The 17,905-nt window shown below is 44.3% G+C and overlaps 1 protein-coding gene across 6 annotated transcripts in view; it reads left to right on the top strand.

Annotated features, from left to right (window-relative positions):
- The window catches only part of CCDC6 (coiled-coil domain containing 6), a 105,868-nt gene that overhangs the window by 78,735 nt on the left and 9,228 nt on the right, over positions 1-17,905 (top strand). The window contains exons 4-9 of one of the 6 annotated variants that reach the window (XM_032491460.1): positions 4,167-4,270; positions 6,112-6,272; positions 10,405-10,561; positions 12,969-13,069; positions 13,363-13,416; positions 13,975-14,045. In XM_032491460.1, coding sequence (XP_032347351.1) covers positions 4,167-4,270; positions 6,112-6,272; positions 10,405-10,561; positions 12,969-13,069; positions 13,363-13,416; positions 13,975-14,030 — 633 coding nt within the window. In that variant the 3' untranslated portion in view covers positions 14,031-14,045. Of the gene's footprint in view, positions 1-4,166; positions 4,271-6,111; positions 6,273-10,404; positions 10,562-12,968; positions 13,078-13,362; positions 13,955-13,974; positions 14,046-14,554; positions 14,628-17,905 lie in introns of those variants that run through there. The other 5 variants (XM_032491462.1, XM_032491461.1, XM_032491459.1 and 2 more) reach the window with 5 other exon arrangements.

Here is a 17,905-nt window from a genome sequence, read left to right as displayed (position 1 = left end):
ACATCAACTAAACCTAATTATGTCCCAAAGGCCCCATCTGCAAATACCATCACACTGGGGGGTTAGGCATGTGAATTTTAGACACAGACATTCAGTCCAATGCAAAAACTGTGTTCATTTTCTGACTATGATTTAGTCATTTTCTGAGTATTGTACTTTTTATTTTCCCAGGTGATTCTGATGTACCTCCAGGGTCCCCACTTTGAACATCTATGGTATTTTGTAATGAACTGGTAGGAAATTGGGCTGAACTGTTAATGGCCCTTGGATGCTACCTAACTTGGAAGGATTTTGGGATTTGTGTTATCCCCAGCACCCCCTTGTTTTCTTAGAATTTGCCCTTCTCTCTTTAAAACAAACAATCAAACATTTAGCCAACTAACAAGAGTTTGGTCAATGTAGGTCTTAGAGCACTCATTCTGCCATTTCTTGTTTTAAACATCAGGTCTACTTCTTGTGTCATAATTATTCTAAGGGCTTTTTACCATATGTTGTAACAAGCTTTGTATGTGTGTTGTATATATGGTAATCCTTATTTCATGGGCTTTTCTCTGTTTATTATCTTGGATTAGTTGTCATGGGCTGCCTTCCAAAATTTGTTTTTTAAATCAGATGTTTGGGTTTCAAAATATATTCTCCCAAAGAAATGGTGATAATATGGTAGGTAGACTCAAATTCCTCAAAGTAGATTGAGAAGATCCACTAAAACCTTTGGAATGAATTCTATAGTTGAGCACAGTGGTTATGCTGAAGTTCTCATCAGGCTTTTTTGCCAAGTATTCCTTTCCCCTACCTCCACCTGCACCCCAGCGCCATGGTTCTCTGTAAGTGGGAAATTGCTACAGTGAGAAAGAAATGTGGTGGTGGTGGGAGCTGTCCCTTGGCTGCCCCCACTTTGTCTGCTGTTTTGGTGATGAGTGTCTGCCCACTGACAAGACACAGCTAGGATGGGCTGTGAATTCAAATGAGTCAGCCCTGTTCTCAGACACTAAGTTTATCCATTGAAGAAGTTCTGTATTTATTCTGGGAACATAATAAGAACTCTTGGTGTGACGTTAATTAACTTATAATGGGAAAGGGAGCTACTGAAGAGAAGTAAAGAGTTTGGCTGGCAGCCCATTGACCTGACTTAATTACAAAGCAGCTTTCAAATGAATAGTCTACAAGTCAGCTCTATCCATTAGTGCTGTGTGCTCACAGGAGCCGCAGTCAGAAGGGGCTTGGGTTAGCTGGAGAGTTTGATGCTTGATGATAGAAGAGTGGGTGCCTGTTGCATGGACACCGAATTTAAAAAGCCATCAGATATGATTAGGAAGGAGACAGGGGAGAGCATTACCGATAGAGACCAGCACAGGGAAAGCAGTGCGTCACTGGGCTGCTGATTCCATTCCAGCAAGGATTTCTGACTTTGTACCCTGTAAACTTGAAATAAACTGTCACCCTTGAGGATTATGTATAGCAGGGCAGTGCGAGCACTGGAAATCTACTCCTGTCTGAATTGGTAGAGCTGGTGTGTACGCCGTGGCTGTGAATACATAGTTGTGGAATTAGATGAGCAGGAGATGGAGGGGCAGCTCTGATAAAGAACTTCAGGGGGAATTAATCATAATCATAACTAGTCGTAATCATTATGAGTACAATTTCCTCTAACTTCTCTGGCCTTTAATGTCACTAAGTGCTCCTCAGCAATGCTGAAGAGTTAAGGTTTTTTTTAACTGAAAAAAAAAGACTGAAAACCCTGTTCTTTCTAAGGCTAAAGAAACCATGGACCCCAGGGCACTGCCATCCTGTGTGATGAAACACCCAAATCTAAGCTGCTGAACTGGGGCCTCCTGGGTGGCCTGCTTCATGGGAGCAAATGAGCACAACAAATTAGTGCAGCAGACCTAAGTCTCACCCCCAGGAAGTACTGGTTCGCTGAAGTGGGCAGTAAATTGATAGCTTGTAGCTCTACCAACAGATGCCCCAAAGAAGCTGCGGTCCATGTTTGTTTTCAACTCCTGTTTTTCCTGCTCTCTCCTCTGTTTCTGCATACTCTCAGACTCACTAAGCTACCCCCAAGAATTTGCTGGATAATTTACCCCAAACCCTGCTTTCCCCACAAGATCCCCTATAATTGCTGGTTGGATGGGACGCAGCTCTTCTGGCCACTGTGGTGATTGACACCCATTCCTCTCCTGGCAGTACCACTTTTCCTGAATCACACCATCTCCCAGCTCTGAAAGGTGGATTTCGATGATTTCTCTTACTGCTTCTAGCTCTAAAAGTCTCTAGTGAGCTAGCCCAGACTAAAGACAGCTGCCATCTTGACTGACAGAAAATGATAGAGTGGGTGGCCCTGGAAGGGACATCAGATGTCATCTAGGCCAACCTTCTCACTGCATAGATGAGGATGTTGGGACTCAGAGCCATGAGTACCTGCTCAAAGCCACACATCCAGTCAGTTACACACGCATAAAGACAGCTTTGTCTTGATTTTGCTTTTCAGAATTGATTAACATGATGCATGATGACTCTGAAATTAAGTGTTTAGTGGACGTAAGTCTCTTTACCAGGCATCTCTACTACAAAGTGATGCCTTGCTTGAATTTTTTCCTTACCTACCGAGTACCCCCCTATTATGTTTTAGTTAAACATGGGAATAGAATCCTTAAAGGGTAAATGCCTTGGAATTTTGTTTCTTTAAATAAATGGCTAAGAATTGTGCTTCAGAGCTTGTCCCAAAATGTGGTCAGCACAGAGAATCACAAAGTTTCTTAGGCGTTCCACGAGGTCTTCCCAGGATGCTCCTTGCCGCGGGTACGAGCAGTTTCACGTCTTGAGGAGCGTTTGTTCATCAGCCCGCTCCCAACTTCACAGCACAAAATGCTTCTGACTTACTCTGAGCCCTCTTGCTTCTCCATGCAAAGAAAAAAATGTCTTTAAACTGTACTCTGAATTGCCTGTGTGATCTTGGTTTACTTACTTGTTCGGTAAGGTCTCCGGTGGGTGCTGTAAGACTGTTTTCTCCATGGGATTGGTGTCACTTTACTGTATATACAGGAATCTTTGATTGGTGAGGAGCTTGCCTCTGTGACCTGCTAAAGGAACATAAAATCTGCTACCTTGACATCTCTGCAGCTGTGCAATCAAAAATAATTTGTTGAGTCAATGGTTGAAAAGGTAACTCGCTGTTGGTTGACGAGACAGCATAGGGGCAGTAACCTAGTCTTTTTCTCTTAAAAAAAAAAGGAAAGATTCCTGTTAAAATTACTTAGTTTCTCCAATGTGTAGACAAGTACAAAGAATGATATAACACATTCCCTCTGCCCATCACCATGAAGTCTAGTTACTAGTGCACTTTCTGTCACCCTCACCAGCCCTCTTTTTCTTCCTGTCGCTTTCACCCTCTACCAAAGTAGGTGATGTATTTGTTTCATTTACTGTGTTGACTCACTAAGATGTAAGTTCCCTGAGGGCAGACATTTCTGATCTGTGCTTCCCTGCGACCCCCCCAGTTACCCAGTGTCTGGCATTGTTCTTGTATTTGCACACTGCTCTATATCAATCGAGGAAATGAGTTTTTCCGCATTTTCTTTTTATGAAGTAGAATGCAGTTCGGGGTGCCCTGCACAACTGCCTACCTTCCCCCAAATCAAATTTCCCTTCTTCCCTACCTCTCCCGAGGTGACCAGTATTGTGAATTTTGGTGTTAATCCTTTCTGTGCTTGTTTTTATATCTAAGGATGTGTGTACCTATTAACCACTGTGTAGAACTGTCTTTTAGGTGTTTGGGTCATTTTTGTAAATGGTAATACAACCTTTCTGGTTTAGCACTGAACTGCATGCAGGACTGGGGGACAAACCCAATAAGTTCTGGGATGACTGGTAAGCGGGACTCCTCAAACCCTCTTTAAGGAAGACTTTCCATGTGCCTTGAATAAATGCTGAAACGAATGTGATTCATGCACCAGACAGCAATTAAGCTTTAACGACAAAGAGTGAACCTGTCTGGGTTTTCTCAATTAAAGTTTAAGAACTAGATGCGCTTAATGTGCCTGCGCCAGAAAATTGGCCATTTCTTTACAGTTTTCTCCATTAAAGGGGTCCTAATGGTCCAATCGGAAAATCTAATTAAGAGTTTAAGTGGCCTACAGTTCTCAGTGAAACTTTCTTCCTTCCTTTAGTTGAGACGAGAGAAGATCGACCTTGAAAATACTTTGGAACAAGAACAAGAAGCCCTAGTTAATCGTCTCTGGAAAAGGATGGATAAACTTGAAGCCGAAAAGCGGTTTGTTTAGTTGTGCTGTTCACTTATGGTGGGGGGGCAGGGGGGTGTCTGGGGCACTGTACCTGGCATGACTGAGGCGTAACAGTGGGACAGTTTAATTCCTTGGTTGCTGCATGTCATTTTAATTTGACAAGCGGAAACAGTTTTGAAAGCCTTTGAACTATCCTCATGTCAGTCACTTCTTTATAGTTCTCTCTCACTGTCCCAGCAGAATTTCTTTCACTTGGTGTTAAAGGCTATGAAGAAATTAGTTAAGGAGCTATGAGCTAAGGAACCTTTGGCTTGTTCTGGTAGATGGTTGTAGTTTCAGGTTTTGAACATGTTGGCCTCCCCAGCTGTTCTCTGAAGTTCTCGGGTTTATCGCACATCTCTAGAATGGACTTCGTTAGGAAGGCTGAGATTTTAATAGAAAAATTACCGTCTATGTATTTTAAGACTTGCTATAAGGATATATTTGTACATTTTAAGGTTCTGGTTCTAAATGTTAAATATATGTACATGGATGTGAAATATTCAACAGCACGTATGTCTTGAACCTCTTTGTGCAAGATCCAGCCAGGCCCTTATGTTTAAATATTGTGTACTTTGGGGTATATGGAGCAGGGCTCCAAGAACGGCAGGGAGGTTCTGTAGGTGGGGGCGTTGGGGTGGTGCAGTAAGAAAGTTTCTTTAAAATGTTCATCCGTCTTCTTCACCAGGATATTTTGTTTGCTAACCAGAGGCGTTTTGCCATGAGTGTTTGGTTTGGATGAACATCCATAAATAAAATAATTTGTTCATCTCAAGATTTGCAGCATTTTCATACCGTGAAAATGATTCAAGCTGTAGGTGAACCAGCTGTTTTGTATTATTGTCGGGGTAGTAATAAATTGAATCATGAAAAGTTATGTAATATAATAAATGTAGGGAACCATTATAATATTTATCATACTAGTTTTCTCAACAAGGCCAGGCTTGAGGGTAATCCACAGCTTGCACTTGGGCAGACTTAAAGGTAAAAAGTTAAAAACCAAACTAAACCGAAAACTTCCCGACAGTTTATAAGAGGGGGCTTAGCGATCTGTTGCCAGTCTGTTTTCCTCTGCAGAAAGCAATTGGAGGTGTTAGATATATATATTTTTATATATATATAATATATCTAAGTACCAAATTATTGCATTGAATAATATGAAATTGTCATTTTGTAGAATATATTTGAATATTAGCATTTTATGTGCTTCAAACTAATAATAATTTGTAGAAAAGGTGGGGACCCCCAATTTTTAACCCACTAAGTTTTGGTTTTGGTTGTTTTAAATCTCTTTACCTTTGCTGAGGCCAGAAGCAAAGGGTCTTCAGTCTAGTTAGCAATGCCCTCAGGGCTGGTTTTTCAGGAGGTAAGTTTAGAAGTAAGTCTCTTTATGGAATGCCACCCTCCAAGGAGATGTATAGTGTGCAGTTCATAAGTTTCAAGTGGAAAGCAGTGAGAGAGTAAAATTCCTTCAGTATCTCCATTCCCTCAAACCCAGCATGTGGACCATTTAGTCAGCAGATCATTCTGATTGCCTAGTGTATACCAGACACCCTCACTGGAGATTTATTAGTAATACTTAATTACCCGTGGTCATTTAAAAGGAAAAAAAGAAAGTGGATTCTTCAGCTCTGCCCTTTGACCTAAATAAATACCAGGTAAGGGCAGCGAAGAAGTTGATAGAAAATGGGCAGAGGGGTTAAACAATTTGGTAGATTCTGGCGATTAACGGGCGCTTGCTATTAAAACAAACCTTCCCGGCTAGAATCTGGGGCCTTGTCTTTTAAAAGCAAACTGTTTTTCATTGTTGGAATTTTTCTTTGCAACAAAGAATCCTGCAGGAGAAATTAGACCAGCCGGTCTCTGCTCCCCCATCGCCTAGGGACATCTCCATGGAGATCGACTCTCCGGAAAACATGATGCGGCACATCAGGTTTTTAAAGAATGAAGTGGAGAGGCTGAAGAAGCAACTGAGAGCCGCCCAGTTACAGCGTATGTAGCCTTGGCTTTGCTGGTGGTGTGTCTGCAGAATTCATCCACTTAATACAGGATTTTACTTACACTTTGAACGTGTGTAAATCACATTCATAATGTATTTCATTGTCAGTACATACTTCTGTAAGTCTGTCATCCTGGAGTAGATTATTTTTAAAAATATTGTAGTAGGGCAGGGCAAGTAGTTTAGAATTCTTCTGGGAAATAATTCACGTAATTTCAGGAGGGCCCAGAATCACAGAAACTATTTCTAACTTTCTCCCTGGTGTTCGTCTCTCCGATTATGCTAACAGAAGCAGGGCGGGCGACCTCCGTGTGCTTCGGGGACATTAAGGCAGAGAATAGTGTTTATCTACGCTACTACCAAAATTCCGTCTCAGCTAACCCTTGTTCATGGTACTTTTGGAATTTACCCTTTTTATTTTTGGAAATCAAAGCTGCACCCACAGTAAACATCTCTATATACAAATATAGTTTGATCCCTGTGCAAGAACACCCCGAGGATAAATTCCAGAATGTGGATTTGCTGAGTCAGATGAACTGTGCATGTAAAATTTTAGTGATTCTTATCTTATGTTTTTGAATCTTGAAGTTCATTGCAAGTTCTGTTCAGTCGTGCATCTGGGTGGGTACATGAAGATCAGCCTGGGAGCTCCTACTGCTGCTGTAACAGATGAGCACAAACTTAGTGATTTGCAACAACACAGATTTATTTTATTACAGTTTTTGGAGGTCTGAGGTTCAAAATAGGTCTCATTGTGCTAAAATCAAGGTGTTAGCAGGGCTGGTTCCTTGTAAAAGGCTCTAAGGGAGAATCTGTTCCCTTGCTTCTGGAGGCTGTCTACACCCCTTGGCGCATGGCTCCTTCTTATAATCGGTGTCACTCCCACCTCTGCTTCCTTGTCTCACCTTTTCACTCTGACCCTCCTGTCTTCCCCTTTTAAGGACCCTGTGATTACAATGGGCCCAGCCACACAATCCAGGATGAGTTCCTCACTCAAGGCCCTTCATCACATCTGCAAAGTCCCTTTGCCACGTAAGGCCACTTGTACACAGGCTTCAGGGATTAGGCTGTGGACATATTTGGGGGTCCAGTATTCTGTCTAACCCAATACAGGTTTCTGGGCTTACTCTAGTGGGGGAGCCTGGTCCTCTGTATTTTTTTAAATAGAGGTGATTCTGATAGGTACCCGGGGTTGAGAACACTATGTATGTGGGTTCTGTGAAAACAAATCAAGTTCTCAAATGCTGGTTGTCTTAGGTGAGGCTATGTTTTGAGTTTCTGTGGTGTTGGACAGACAGAAGTCTTTCAGCACCGTTTGAACTTCTTTCGGTGCTGTCAGTTGACATTTCACTTCCTGGTGCAGACTTGCCTTGTGCTCCAGACACAGTTTTTAGAAGACATTTGGGGAGAATTTTTCATTCTCACTGCTTCCTTCCTACTTCACTATTTGGTCTTCGGAGAGACTGCAGATACCAAGAGAGGCATTGATGGGTGCGACTGCAATTTGGTGAGGACAGGGGTGCTGACCCGGAGCTGCAGCATGCGGCATGGAGCCGCTCACAGTTGTCTGGGTTGGGTTTAGAGGTTGAGTTCATGACTTGTCCTCCTCCACCTGCCTCAGCCTCGTTAGGTCAGATAACCTGGCCTCCTTTGAAAGCTCCTGGGGCACTTGGCCCCTCCCCACCAAGTCCAGCTGTGTCTGAACTTGAACCCTCCTCTCTGAATAGGTTCTCAGCTCTGGTTGAACATAAGAATCCCCTGGGGAGTTTTTGCTGTACTACTGGAGAGGTGTCATCCTGAGGGATTCTGATTTAATTGATTTGGCGTGGGGCCTGGGCATCCGTATTTTCTAACTACACACTTGAAAGGGAAGGCAAAATGTCCAGGCCACCTTTGGATCATACGGGAACCAACTCTTTGGAGCTGTCTGGAAGCCACCCTCAGTTGACGCTGTCTTTGAATGTTGTGAGATGGCTGAAGACGGAGGAGATGGAAGCACGGCCCCTAGTGTGTGAGTGGAGGGAGGAAGATGACTCAGGGGTGTAAATCCAGGTGCCAGCAGGGGGCACCCAAGGCATGCCATGGTGTCCGCCCTGCGCCTGGGTCTCTAGCACCTGGAGGCTTTGGGGCTGGTGCCTGCTCTATGCCTCTGGCTTCTGGGCTAATAGCTGAACAACCAGGAAGTCTTCCAGCCGCCACTCCTGGTGACTGATGTTCTTGGCTATAGATCCTTGTCCAGGGATCGCCGCTGCTGGTTCCCCTAGATGCTAAAGGATTGCCATTTTCTTTGAAAGCCAGTGTTTCCTCTTGAGCAATTATTCTTGAAGCCTCATGAATCCTCAGTTCTGTGAAGCTTCCCTATTTATGGAGAAGAAAGGCAACCTTCTCTGACAGCCCCTTCTACTTCTAGAAACAGTAAATACTCCGGGAGGCCAATCTCTTGCCTCCTGTAGAGCAAGTGAAAAATTCTGCACGTGTGCATATTTGAGATGAAATAATTTAAATCGTTTATATTAAAAGTGTGCTTTGTAAATATTTTCCCAGCATGCCTTCAATTAAAGAGATTTTTGCATCTGGATTAGACAGCAGGGTTTCTGGTTATGTTGAAAACAGCCAAAAAGGATTTAGTGTTTAGTGCACATAATAGTGCTTAATAATTTTGGTATTTTCATTTGAATTTCTAAAATAAGAATACTCAAGAACTCATTGATTCTGTGACGGTGCTATCTTGGATATCACTGAACACTTATCCAAAGTCATTATTTGCTAAGAATGCCAGACCTCCATAGAGTTGCTTAAAAATGAAACTAATTCAGTGGGCTTGGGAGTTGAAGTAGGGTCAGTTTGTGGGAGAGAAATGGTCAGTGTGGCATTGAGTGCCTTCCTTTCTACAGTATGAAACAGTGTCCTGTGGGACTGTCTCTTTGACGTGGTCATGGCCACTCTGAACTTGTAGTTGTTTTTCAGAAAAGAGAAGTAGATGGAGATTTCACCTTTTCCAAGTTCATTGGCTGAGACGGAAAAGGGGAGGACACGAGAAGATGGGTAGACGCTGAGTTTTGTATTCAGGTTATTTTGGTTACTTAGTAACAACATTCTGTCTAAGGTAGACCAGTTAGGGGTGGGGTAGGGAGGAATGTCTTGTTACCTTTATTGCCAGAGTGTGTTTGTGCCACAGAACCCTGCATGGAGTAACTCAGATGGGCAGGGGTTACAGCAGCTCTAGGTGACTCAGCAGGAGATTCCAGGGCTTCGTGAAGATGTCAGTTCTGCATTCAGATTCCTGGGAAAGATAATCTGGCTGGCTTAGCCTGGGTCCAGCGCTGACCCCGGGACCCGTCAGCTCTGGCCTGGAGGCCAGTGCTGCAGCAGAGACCTCTACTTGCAGGGCAGCTCCCGTGGAAGGGGTATCTGTCATAAAGAAGATGCCACCCCAAGAACCTGGCTATGTACAGGTCTTTACGTGCTGTCGGACTCAGAAAGACCATGCATAAGTCTGGGAAACAGAAACATACACGAGAAATTAGACTTCATTGAAATACTGATCTAAGTTGTTCACTATGTCAGTTTCTAGTTTGATGAAAAGGTTTATAACCGTTACCCAGCGCATTGAGTACACTGGTTCTGTGGCCCCTCTACAGTGCCCTGGGGGTGCGCTAGCAAGTGTGGCCGATGGGTGTGCTCCTGTGGGTGACCTACCCCACTGTGTCTGCAGCAGATTAGGTGCCAGGAGGGCAGCCTGTGGGCTGAGCCTGTTTCACCAGCGGACTCCCTCCCCTCTCAGCTCCCATGGTGTAGAGAGAGCCCTGGTAGCTGCTCAGTCCAGATTTGGCTGCAGCTCCACCATTTCCTCCTCTATGCAAAGCACCAGAGAAGGCGAGGAAGTAGTGAAGATGCCTGATCTCCCAGCACTGCTTTTCATATTTTTTTCTGAATGCAGATTGTTGGTAAACCTCAGTACTTGGAATGGACTTTAAATCCAGGTCTCAGCTGTTTGTGGGAGAGTGAGAATGACTCTCTCCAAACACTTCTCTGTCTGTACCACAGGGGCTGGACGGCTGTCTTTTTAAAGAGAGGAGTCTGATGGCCCGGACTGTGGTTTAATTGAGAACTCTGGCTTTTCAGATTCCGAGAAGATGGCCCAGTATCTGGAGGAGGAACGTCACATGAGGGAGGAGAACTTGAGGCTGCAGAGGAAGCTGCAGAGGGAGATGGAGAGAAGAGAGGCCCTCTGCCGCCAGCTCTCCGAGAGCGAGTCCAGCTTAGAGATGGATGATGAGAGGTGCGTGTGTGTCTAACGAGCGTTGGGGAAGCACTAACAAGAGCCCAGCCTCTGGCCTCGCTTCACTGTCCATTAGACGTCAACAGAGGTGGCTGAAACGTTGATTTTTCGTAGTGGTGAATGCTGTCGCGTCCAAGTGGATGCCAAGAATGGGATAAATGAAGATTGACCCTTCTCCTTAAACACAAAACGATGGAAAAAAATTGCTTTTCCGAAATTACTTGGTGGGAGAGAAATGGAGGCGAGTGTTGTATAGAGGCAGTGTTTACGTGTGTTGTGGAATTCACCTAATCCTGCCCTGTTTAGGGCATGGGAGCGTCTTAATTCATAGATCTGGTGAGCAGGCGGTGGGAAGCCTGAGGAAGCACTTGCCTACGCAGGGTGATGGCTCTGCAGGAGGCAGGTGGGGGCTGTTGAAAGCCGGAGCCTTTGCTTTTGTGCACTTGGGAACGTTGGAGCTTTCTGCCACTACTTTTCCATAGTAAAACTAATGCAATGAGTTTATGTGCTCAAGCCTCAACATCAAGTCCCCTCATTGTCCCGCTGAGAAATGGGCTGAATAAGGGAACCATCCTTTAGTTAACTAGAGAAAATGTCTCTGTTTCTTCCTCGTCCAGATTTTCCTCTCCTTCACCACCCACCCTCCTCCCCTGTGCTTGGGAGCGAGGTGAGTGTTAGGATTCAACATCCCATGGGACTGGGCAGCCAGTGTCTCGGACCGGGTCTGCCGATGGCCGTGATGACTGGTACTGGCTATTGAAACTTGAGACCACGTGAGCAGTATCAGCTGATCCGCACTCAGGCTCTCTTATGAAATAGATCCAAAAGGCCAACAGGGCTTTTGATTAACTTTCTGTGGACAGTGGTAATATCATTTCATGAAAAACGGAAGATTTTCTATAATGAAGATCTACTTTTATAATTTAAAAGAATTGTTTTATAAAAACAGACTAACAGATCATACTATTTTAAATTTCTTCCTCATTTGAAAAGAATAAAGATGATTCTTTTTCTCGAAAGTTTATGTTACAAAACTATCCTCCTTAACTCTGAATTTCACTCATCTGTTTCTGATGGTGTTTCTCTGAAATTCTTCCCTCTAAAAACAGTTGTACTAAAAACATCAGCTAGAATAATACATAGCTTATTAACTACCTTAAGGCACGGAGCAGACCGTTGGTTGGCACACACAGCACGTTGTGCTGGGTTTTTAGAAAGACACCCTGAGGTCACACTTCTCACTGGGGTGACAGTAGCTAAAGCTACTTTAGGTTTGCAGACAAATATTTTTTTTTTCAGATCTGGTATTCACTCCAGAAGCTTTGCCTTACCTTTTTAGATCAGATTATCCCAAGTAGGGTACAGCTGCCCCATAAAGACTTCTCTGCCCTCCTTGCTGGGAATGATGATGTCTTAAGTGAGAGAAGAAAAATAGACACCTGAGACATCTGTGGGTGTGTTTAATTCCTTGAAGATCGGAGGCTGTCTTAGCTGCGTAGCTGGCTGGAGAGTACCAGAAGTCCGCCCTGGTGGCACCATGGTGGCCTGCACCGGGGAGGGTGGGAAGAGTGAGTGGGAGTAACCCGAGAAGTGCAGGCCCAGCTCGGGGTCGGTTTCCTTGGAGGGGGAATAATGCAGCGTAGAAACGACACTGACAGAACATCAGGGCTGAGATCGTCCCTGGGGTGGAAATGCCTGTGCACGTGGCCATTCCTTCCTTTGGCCATGCGGCCTGTGCAGGGTCGCTCATTAGGGAGTCTCTCGAGCAGAACTTGCTGCTCGTCCGCTCTGTGCTTGTCACAAAGTCAGGTCCGATATGACTTCCGGATCCAGGAAGGAGACAGACACGGCACGGGGCTACCTGCAGTAAGTAGGTGCTTGGCCCATGCATCTTTTATTACATCCTGCATTCTGACGCGTGAATGTTTGTTCAGCAAGGCCTGCCTTGTAAACGATTGGCATGCGGTTCACAGGATCACATACCTTTAAGCTTTAATTTGATGACATAAATCTCAGAGGGCTTGTTCGTGTTTGCCTTTCAGGTCACAGTTTAAATGTAGCCACTAGAACATGGATGTGTCTGTGGTTCCTGGGACGGTGGAGGTGAATTTCTATGTAGCTGTTGTGTGATGGCGGGAAGCCTGGTCCTCTCTGTTGCACGGTGCAGCTCTATCAGCAGGAAACACCCCAGATTTCCTGACCTATAGCCCTGGGAGAGAGCTCTGCCCCGCAGTGGAGCAGTGTGACCCTGCAGGCTGTTGTTTTCGGGTCTCCTAGCTACAGCAATCACATTCTAAACACTCAGGACTTTGACCTCAAGATGTGAACCCCAAACATTTTCTCATAGGGGCTTTGTTCAGAGCTGTTGGAATGCAGGCTGTTCTAACCATGCCTCCCCTCCTCTTAGGTATTTTAATGAGATGTCTGCACAAGGATTAAGACCTCGCACTGTGTCCAGCCCGATCCCTTACACGCCTTCTCCGAGCTCAAGCAGGCCGATATCACCCGGTGAGTACGTGCTCTGGCCTCCTTCTGTGGTGGGTTTCTGCTGCATGTAACAGGCATCGCTGAGTGTGCTACAGGGAACATACAAAAATCTTGTGAACAGATTGGTCATGTGTTCTCCAGAAACATCAGAAACAATCAATACTATCATGAATGAGTGATAGTATTAGCTTGAAATGTTTAAGCATAAATGTTACAGTGCCAACTGGTTTTCTTTTTCTTTTTTTCTTTTTCTTTTTTCCTTTTTTTTTTTTTTTTTGTAACCAAAGTAATTTAACTCTTCAAAACCTTTTCAGAAAGACTGTCGTTGACTATGAGGTCAAGTGCCAGTGGAGCGACAAAAACCTTGAGTAGATTCCTAAGATGCATGAAAACAAATCTTATGGATTCTCGCATTATATTCTATATACATTATCTCAATTTTAGCTTCAGAATAATTAACCCAGGCATCATGTTAAAAATGAGGAAGCAGTAGATGGCTGCTCTCTGTCTATGGAGTGTGTGTCTACTTTTAGTTTGAACTAAACACCCAACCCTGCACCTTTTGGCCTTTCTTTCCTTCTGAGACAGCCTGCACTCGGTCTATGGAGTGTACATCTTTCTAAATAAATCTACTTTTACTCAAAAAAAAAAAAATGGGGAAGCAGTGGTTCAGAGATTCAGTAGCCACGGGTCCCGTGGCTGGGAGCGGGCAAGGCAGGGCGTGCCTTGTTTCCAGAGCCTGTGCTCTCTGGAGCATGAGCAGCCTCCTAACACTTGCAGCGATGGGTGAGGAGGCTTGGCCGTAGGAGGCCGGCCGTGCAAGAAGGAGCTGGCTTTGCTTCTGCATCTGGCTTTGCTCTGAGCTCAGAAGCCTTTCCCTCAAAGGCATGCTTGTCTTCCTCTGACCCCGAAAACTCTCTCCCCAGGGTCTCTGGCTTGGTACCAGCACAGCGTGGGCCTTTTGGGCCAGGAGGGCAAGTAAATGATCCAGCAGGGAAGAAAGAGGAAGCGGGGGTGGGCGCTGGCGAGTGGAGTGAGGGGAGGAAAGATGAGGTAGCTGGCCAGCGGACTGTGTCTTGTGACCCAAGTGACGAGACTGATCTTCTTGTGCTCGCTGGTAAACAGACTTTCAACAGAATTGGGGGGGAAAGTGGGGGGGGGCAGGGCGGGAGGCAGAGGGGCAGTTTCACAGCAGAAAAAGTGGGGTGATGGCATGGAAGGGTGGCAGCAATCAAGGTTTTGTGGTTTTGGACAGGAATGCAGCTTCCTATTAGGTGACATCTCATTTCGTCTTTGGTAATAATGAGACCAGGGGAACGCCCTTCAGGTGGACGGAGAAATGGGGCAGTGGTGCCAGCGGCTGCAGAGAGTGGGACGTAGAGATGGCGTGCTTTTATGAGTTTAGGGTCCAGCCCAGCATGAGCTGCTGTGACTTTTTGGTTTTTAAGAAGAGAAATTAAAAAAAAAAAAATCCAACTCAAAGTGTGCAGCTTTTGTCCACTTCAGGCCAGCATGCTCCCCAGCATCGCAGGGCGGAGTGAAGAGGTTGGCCGTTTGCCAACGAAGAGGACTTTCTCTGGTGGGTCAACAGCATGATCATCACTCTTCTTCTTGCCTGAAGGATGTTTCTGAATGTTTCTCCTACTCTGCAGTGGCCGTTAGGTCTCTCCAGAAGCTTCTCTTCCTCGCTGCTTCTCAGTTCTCCCCAAATAGTGCTTGGGTTTCATTACCAGGATAAAGGTCATCTTTGCCTTCTGATTTATGCGTGTAGAAGGAAGTCATGAGTTAGGAAGAAGCAAGATGGGGGGTGGCTTTTGCAGTCGGTAGTGACGCTGATTCATATGAAGTATAGTTTAATGTTGTTTGATTTGTTTAAACCTAAAGAACTCTATAGAGGTTTGTAATTTTCAGTTCGTTAAATATAATGTTGTGGTCACTGAAGAAAGAAAAACGAAAGTCAGACCGTGGTTGGGAGTATTAACTTCTATGGTAATAAATACTCGGCATCTTACTCCTTGTACAGAATTTTGGCTTTTACTGCCCTGGTCCCTGTAGTGTGGGCTTGCTTGTATAGGCAGGCTATTTGGTTTTCCCTTAAACTACATCATAATAGGTAACACTTAGGGGTTTTTTTTCTTCTTTCAGCCAGCCTAGGTGAGAACATTTGTGTCCTGTTTTAAGTTCTGTAATATCATCAGAGTAGATTTTAATCTCCTATTTGGCAGTGGAATTACTCCTATTTTAATCTAGTCCATTGCTGTCTTATACATAATACACATTAGCAAAATCTTCTTTTCACATTAGTTTTTATTGGAAGAAGTTGTGGTTGTCAGCATTAAGAATTTCTACTCACTTCCTTAGTGGAATGATGCTGTTTAGGTCGTTTTCATTTCCATTTTAAGCATTTCGACTCTTCTTCCTCCCTTATCATTTCTGCTCGACGTTGGCAGTCTTGCATTCTCAGCAGCTTACTGGGATATTTTAAGTGCTGTCTCACAATTTGATTGAGAGGTATGATTCCTAGAATTTATGAATGGTCCTGCTTCTTGACTGTATGTGGACTTAGGGAGACTGTGTGTAGGTTATAGATGGGGACAGTATTACTTTTCAACAATTGTTTTTCAGATTGTTCACTGTTCTATACAGTCTGAGTTGTGTATGTAGTCCCAGTTGGTGTGCCTACATCAGGCATGGGGAATAATGAAGTTTTTAAAAGGGGTCTACACCCTACTAGCAACAAGCATACCTATCGCCCAGATCTTGGTTTCTAATTGCATTCTCCACTGAGAAGAACTGGGGCTCCATGTAGCAATGGCTGTTCCTAGGGCCTGGGGCAGGGAATGCACGAGATGAACCTGGACAATCTGGCAATGCCAGAAAGTAAGTAGGAGCTCAGAAACAAGTTGAGGGTTGTGTCCAAGAGACCCAGGAGCTGAGAGAGCTCCCAGCGGCCAAAATGGGAACAACTGGAGCTATAAAATAAACAATGTAATATTAGATGATAACCCAAACATAGAACAAATATCCATCAGTTCACACTGATTATTAAATAAGTGACTGAATAAGTAAATAAATGAGGGAGAAGAGATAAATCTCCCATATAGAAGAATTTCAAATAATTTGCATAGATTCTCTATCCTCAAGGCAGTGAAATAGCTCCCCACCCTAAGTGTGGACAGAACATAGGGAATTCTTTCCAAAGAATACAGTATGAAAGGGAGGGAAAAGAGGGCCTTCACAATGGAAAGTCTCGGCGGACACTGCCCCAGCCTGGTGGGCAAGGTCATCTTCCACAGTGGTCAGTCATGTCGGTGATGCGTTCCCTTGATAAGTGATGAGGAGGGCACTCTACCTCTGTGGTCTTCCTCCCCCAAACCCACAACCTCAGTCTACCCATGTGGAAAACATCAGACAATTGAGGGACATTCTGTTTGTAACAAACTGGTCAATATACCTTAAAACTGACAAGGTCATCTAGAAAGAGGAATATTGAAGACCTGTCTCCGCCAGGAGGTGCCTCAGGAGACATGACAGCTAACTCTAACATGACATCCTAAGTGGGTTCCTAGAACAGGACCAGGACACTAGGTAAAACCTCGGTATGGACCTGAGTTAATAATAAGGCATCAATATTGGTTTATTGGTTATGATGAAGGTACCATACTAGCATGAAAGGTTAATAATAGAGAATCCGAGTATGTGACATGCAGGAACTCTCTGTATTGTTTTTGCCCCTTTTTGTAAACCTAAAACTGTTACAAAAAAATTAAAAATTTATTTTAAAAAAAGCTACTGAAACAGATGAGATCACTTAGTCATGGAAGATAGAGGGAGAAGAGAAAAAACCCTCCCATCTGCTCCTGAAGTGACTCTAATATTTAAAGGTCAAGTACAGGAGGAAACCTGGCAAAGGAAATGGGACATTGCCACCAGGGAAGGGGAAGGAAAGTAAGTGTACGATGTCCCTGGAGTTGAGACACAGCATTTCAGTGAGGGGAGTGGTCAGCCCTGTCCGTCATTGCTCTGAGGTCAGGTGAATTGAGGAGTGGAGAATAGCAGTGCGGCTGGCAGCACGGGAACGCCGCTGACCTTGGCAGGAGCAGCCTCGATGGAGCGATGGAGACAGAGCCAGATGGGGAGCGTTAACGAGGAAGTCGTATCTCTAGGGTATGAAGGTTTATAGGGGTGGTGCTTTCATGTGTGACTTATCAAACTAAAATATCTTCCAGGGAAAAAAAGGTGCCTGCCTTCAGTTGGTTCTACATTGTTTTGTTTTTTGTTTTTAGCAAAGATTTGTTAGAGGAAATTTGGAGGCAGTCAGACAGGCATCAAGAAGCAGAAGTCAAGTCACCCAGAATCCTTTTATCCAAGGGCAGTGTTAATAGTTCAGTGTTGTTTTCAAGTGTGCCCTCTCCCTGTCCCCCACTCCTCTTACAGGTTTCCTTTAGGTAGTTGGTTTTCTATGGATGGTACATGTCTGTCTCTTGCTTCATTTTGCTTGGTGTTTTTTGGTCATGAATTGCTTTAGTGAATCATTTTGAAAATCTGCAGTCTTGAGCTTGTGGACAATGAAATAAATCTTAAATAAATTTTTACTTAATGCACTTCTGCATTTCTGTATCAGAGCAAGAGCAGTTTATTCCAGCACTAGCTTCACAGAACCATTGTGTTCTATTCAGGAGGTGTTTTCAACCTAGGTTTTGGGGGGATTCTTATCTTTTATTATATTCCTGGGCCAGAGGATCAGATGCGTGATGATTAGAACTTAAAGGAAAACAAAACTTAGTAAGACACGATCTCTGGCAATTTTATGTATTTTATATAACTAAAAAGTTAAGTAGTCGTACCGCCACTCAA

The sequence above is a fragment of the Camelus ferus genome, chromosome 11 (assembly GCF_009834535.1).
Source record: "Camelus ferus isolate YT-003-E chromosome 11, BCGSAC_Cfer_1.0, whole genome shotgun sequence".
Taxonomy (NCBI): domain Eukaryota; kingdom Metazoa; phylum Chordata; class Mammalia; order Artiodactyla; family Camelidae; genus Camelus; species Camelus ferus.
The sequence above is the reverse complement of the archived record's forward strand: the minus strand, read 5'-3'. Positions and strand labels throughout refer to the sequence as shown.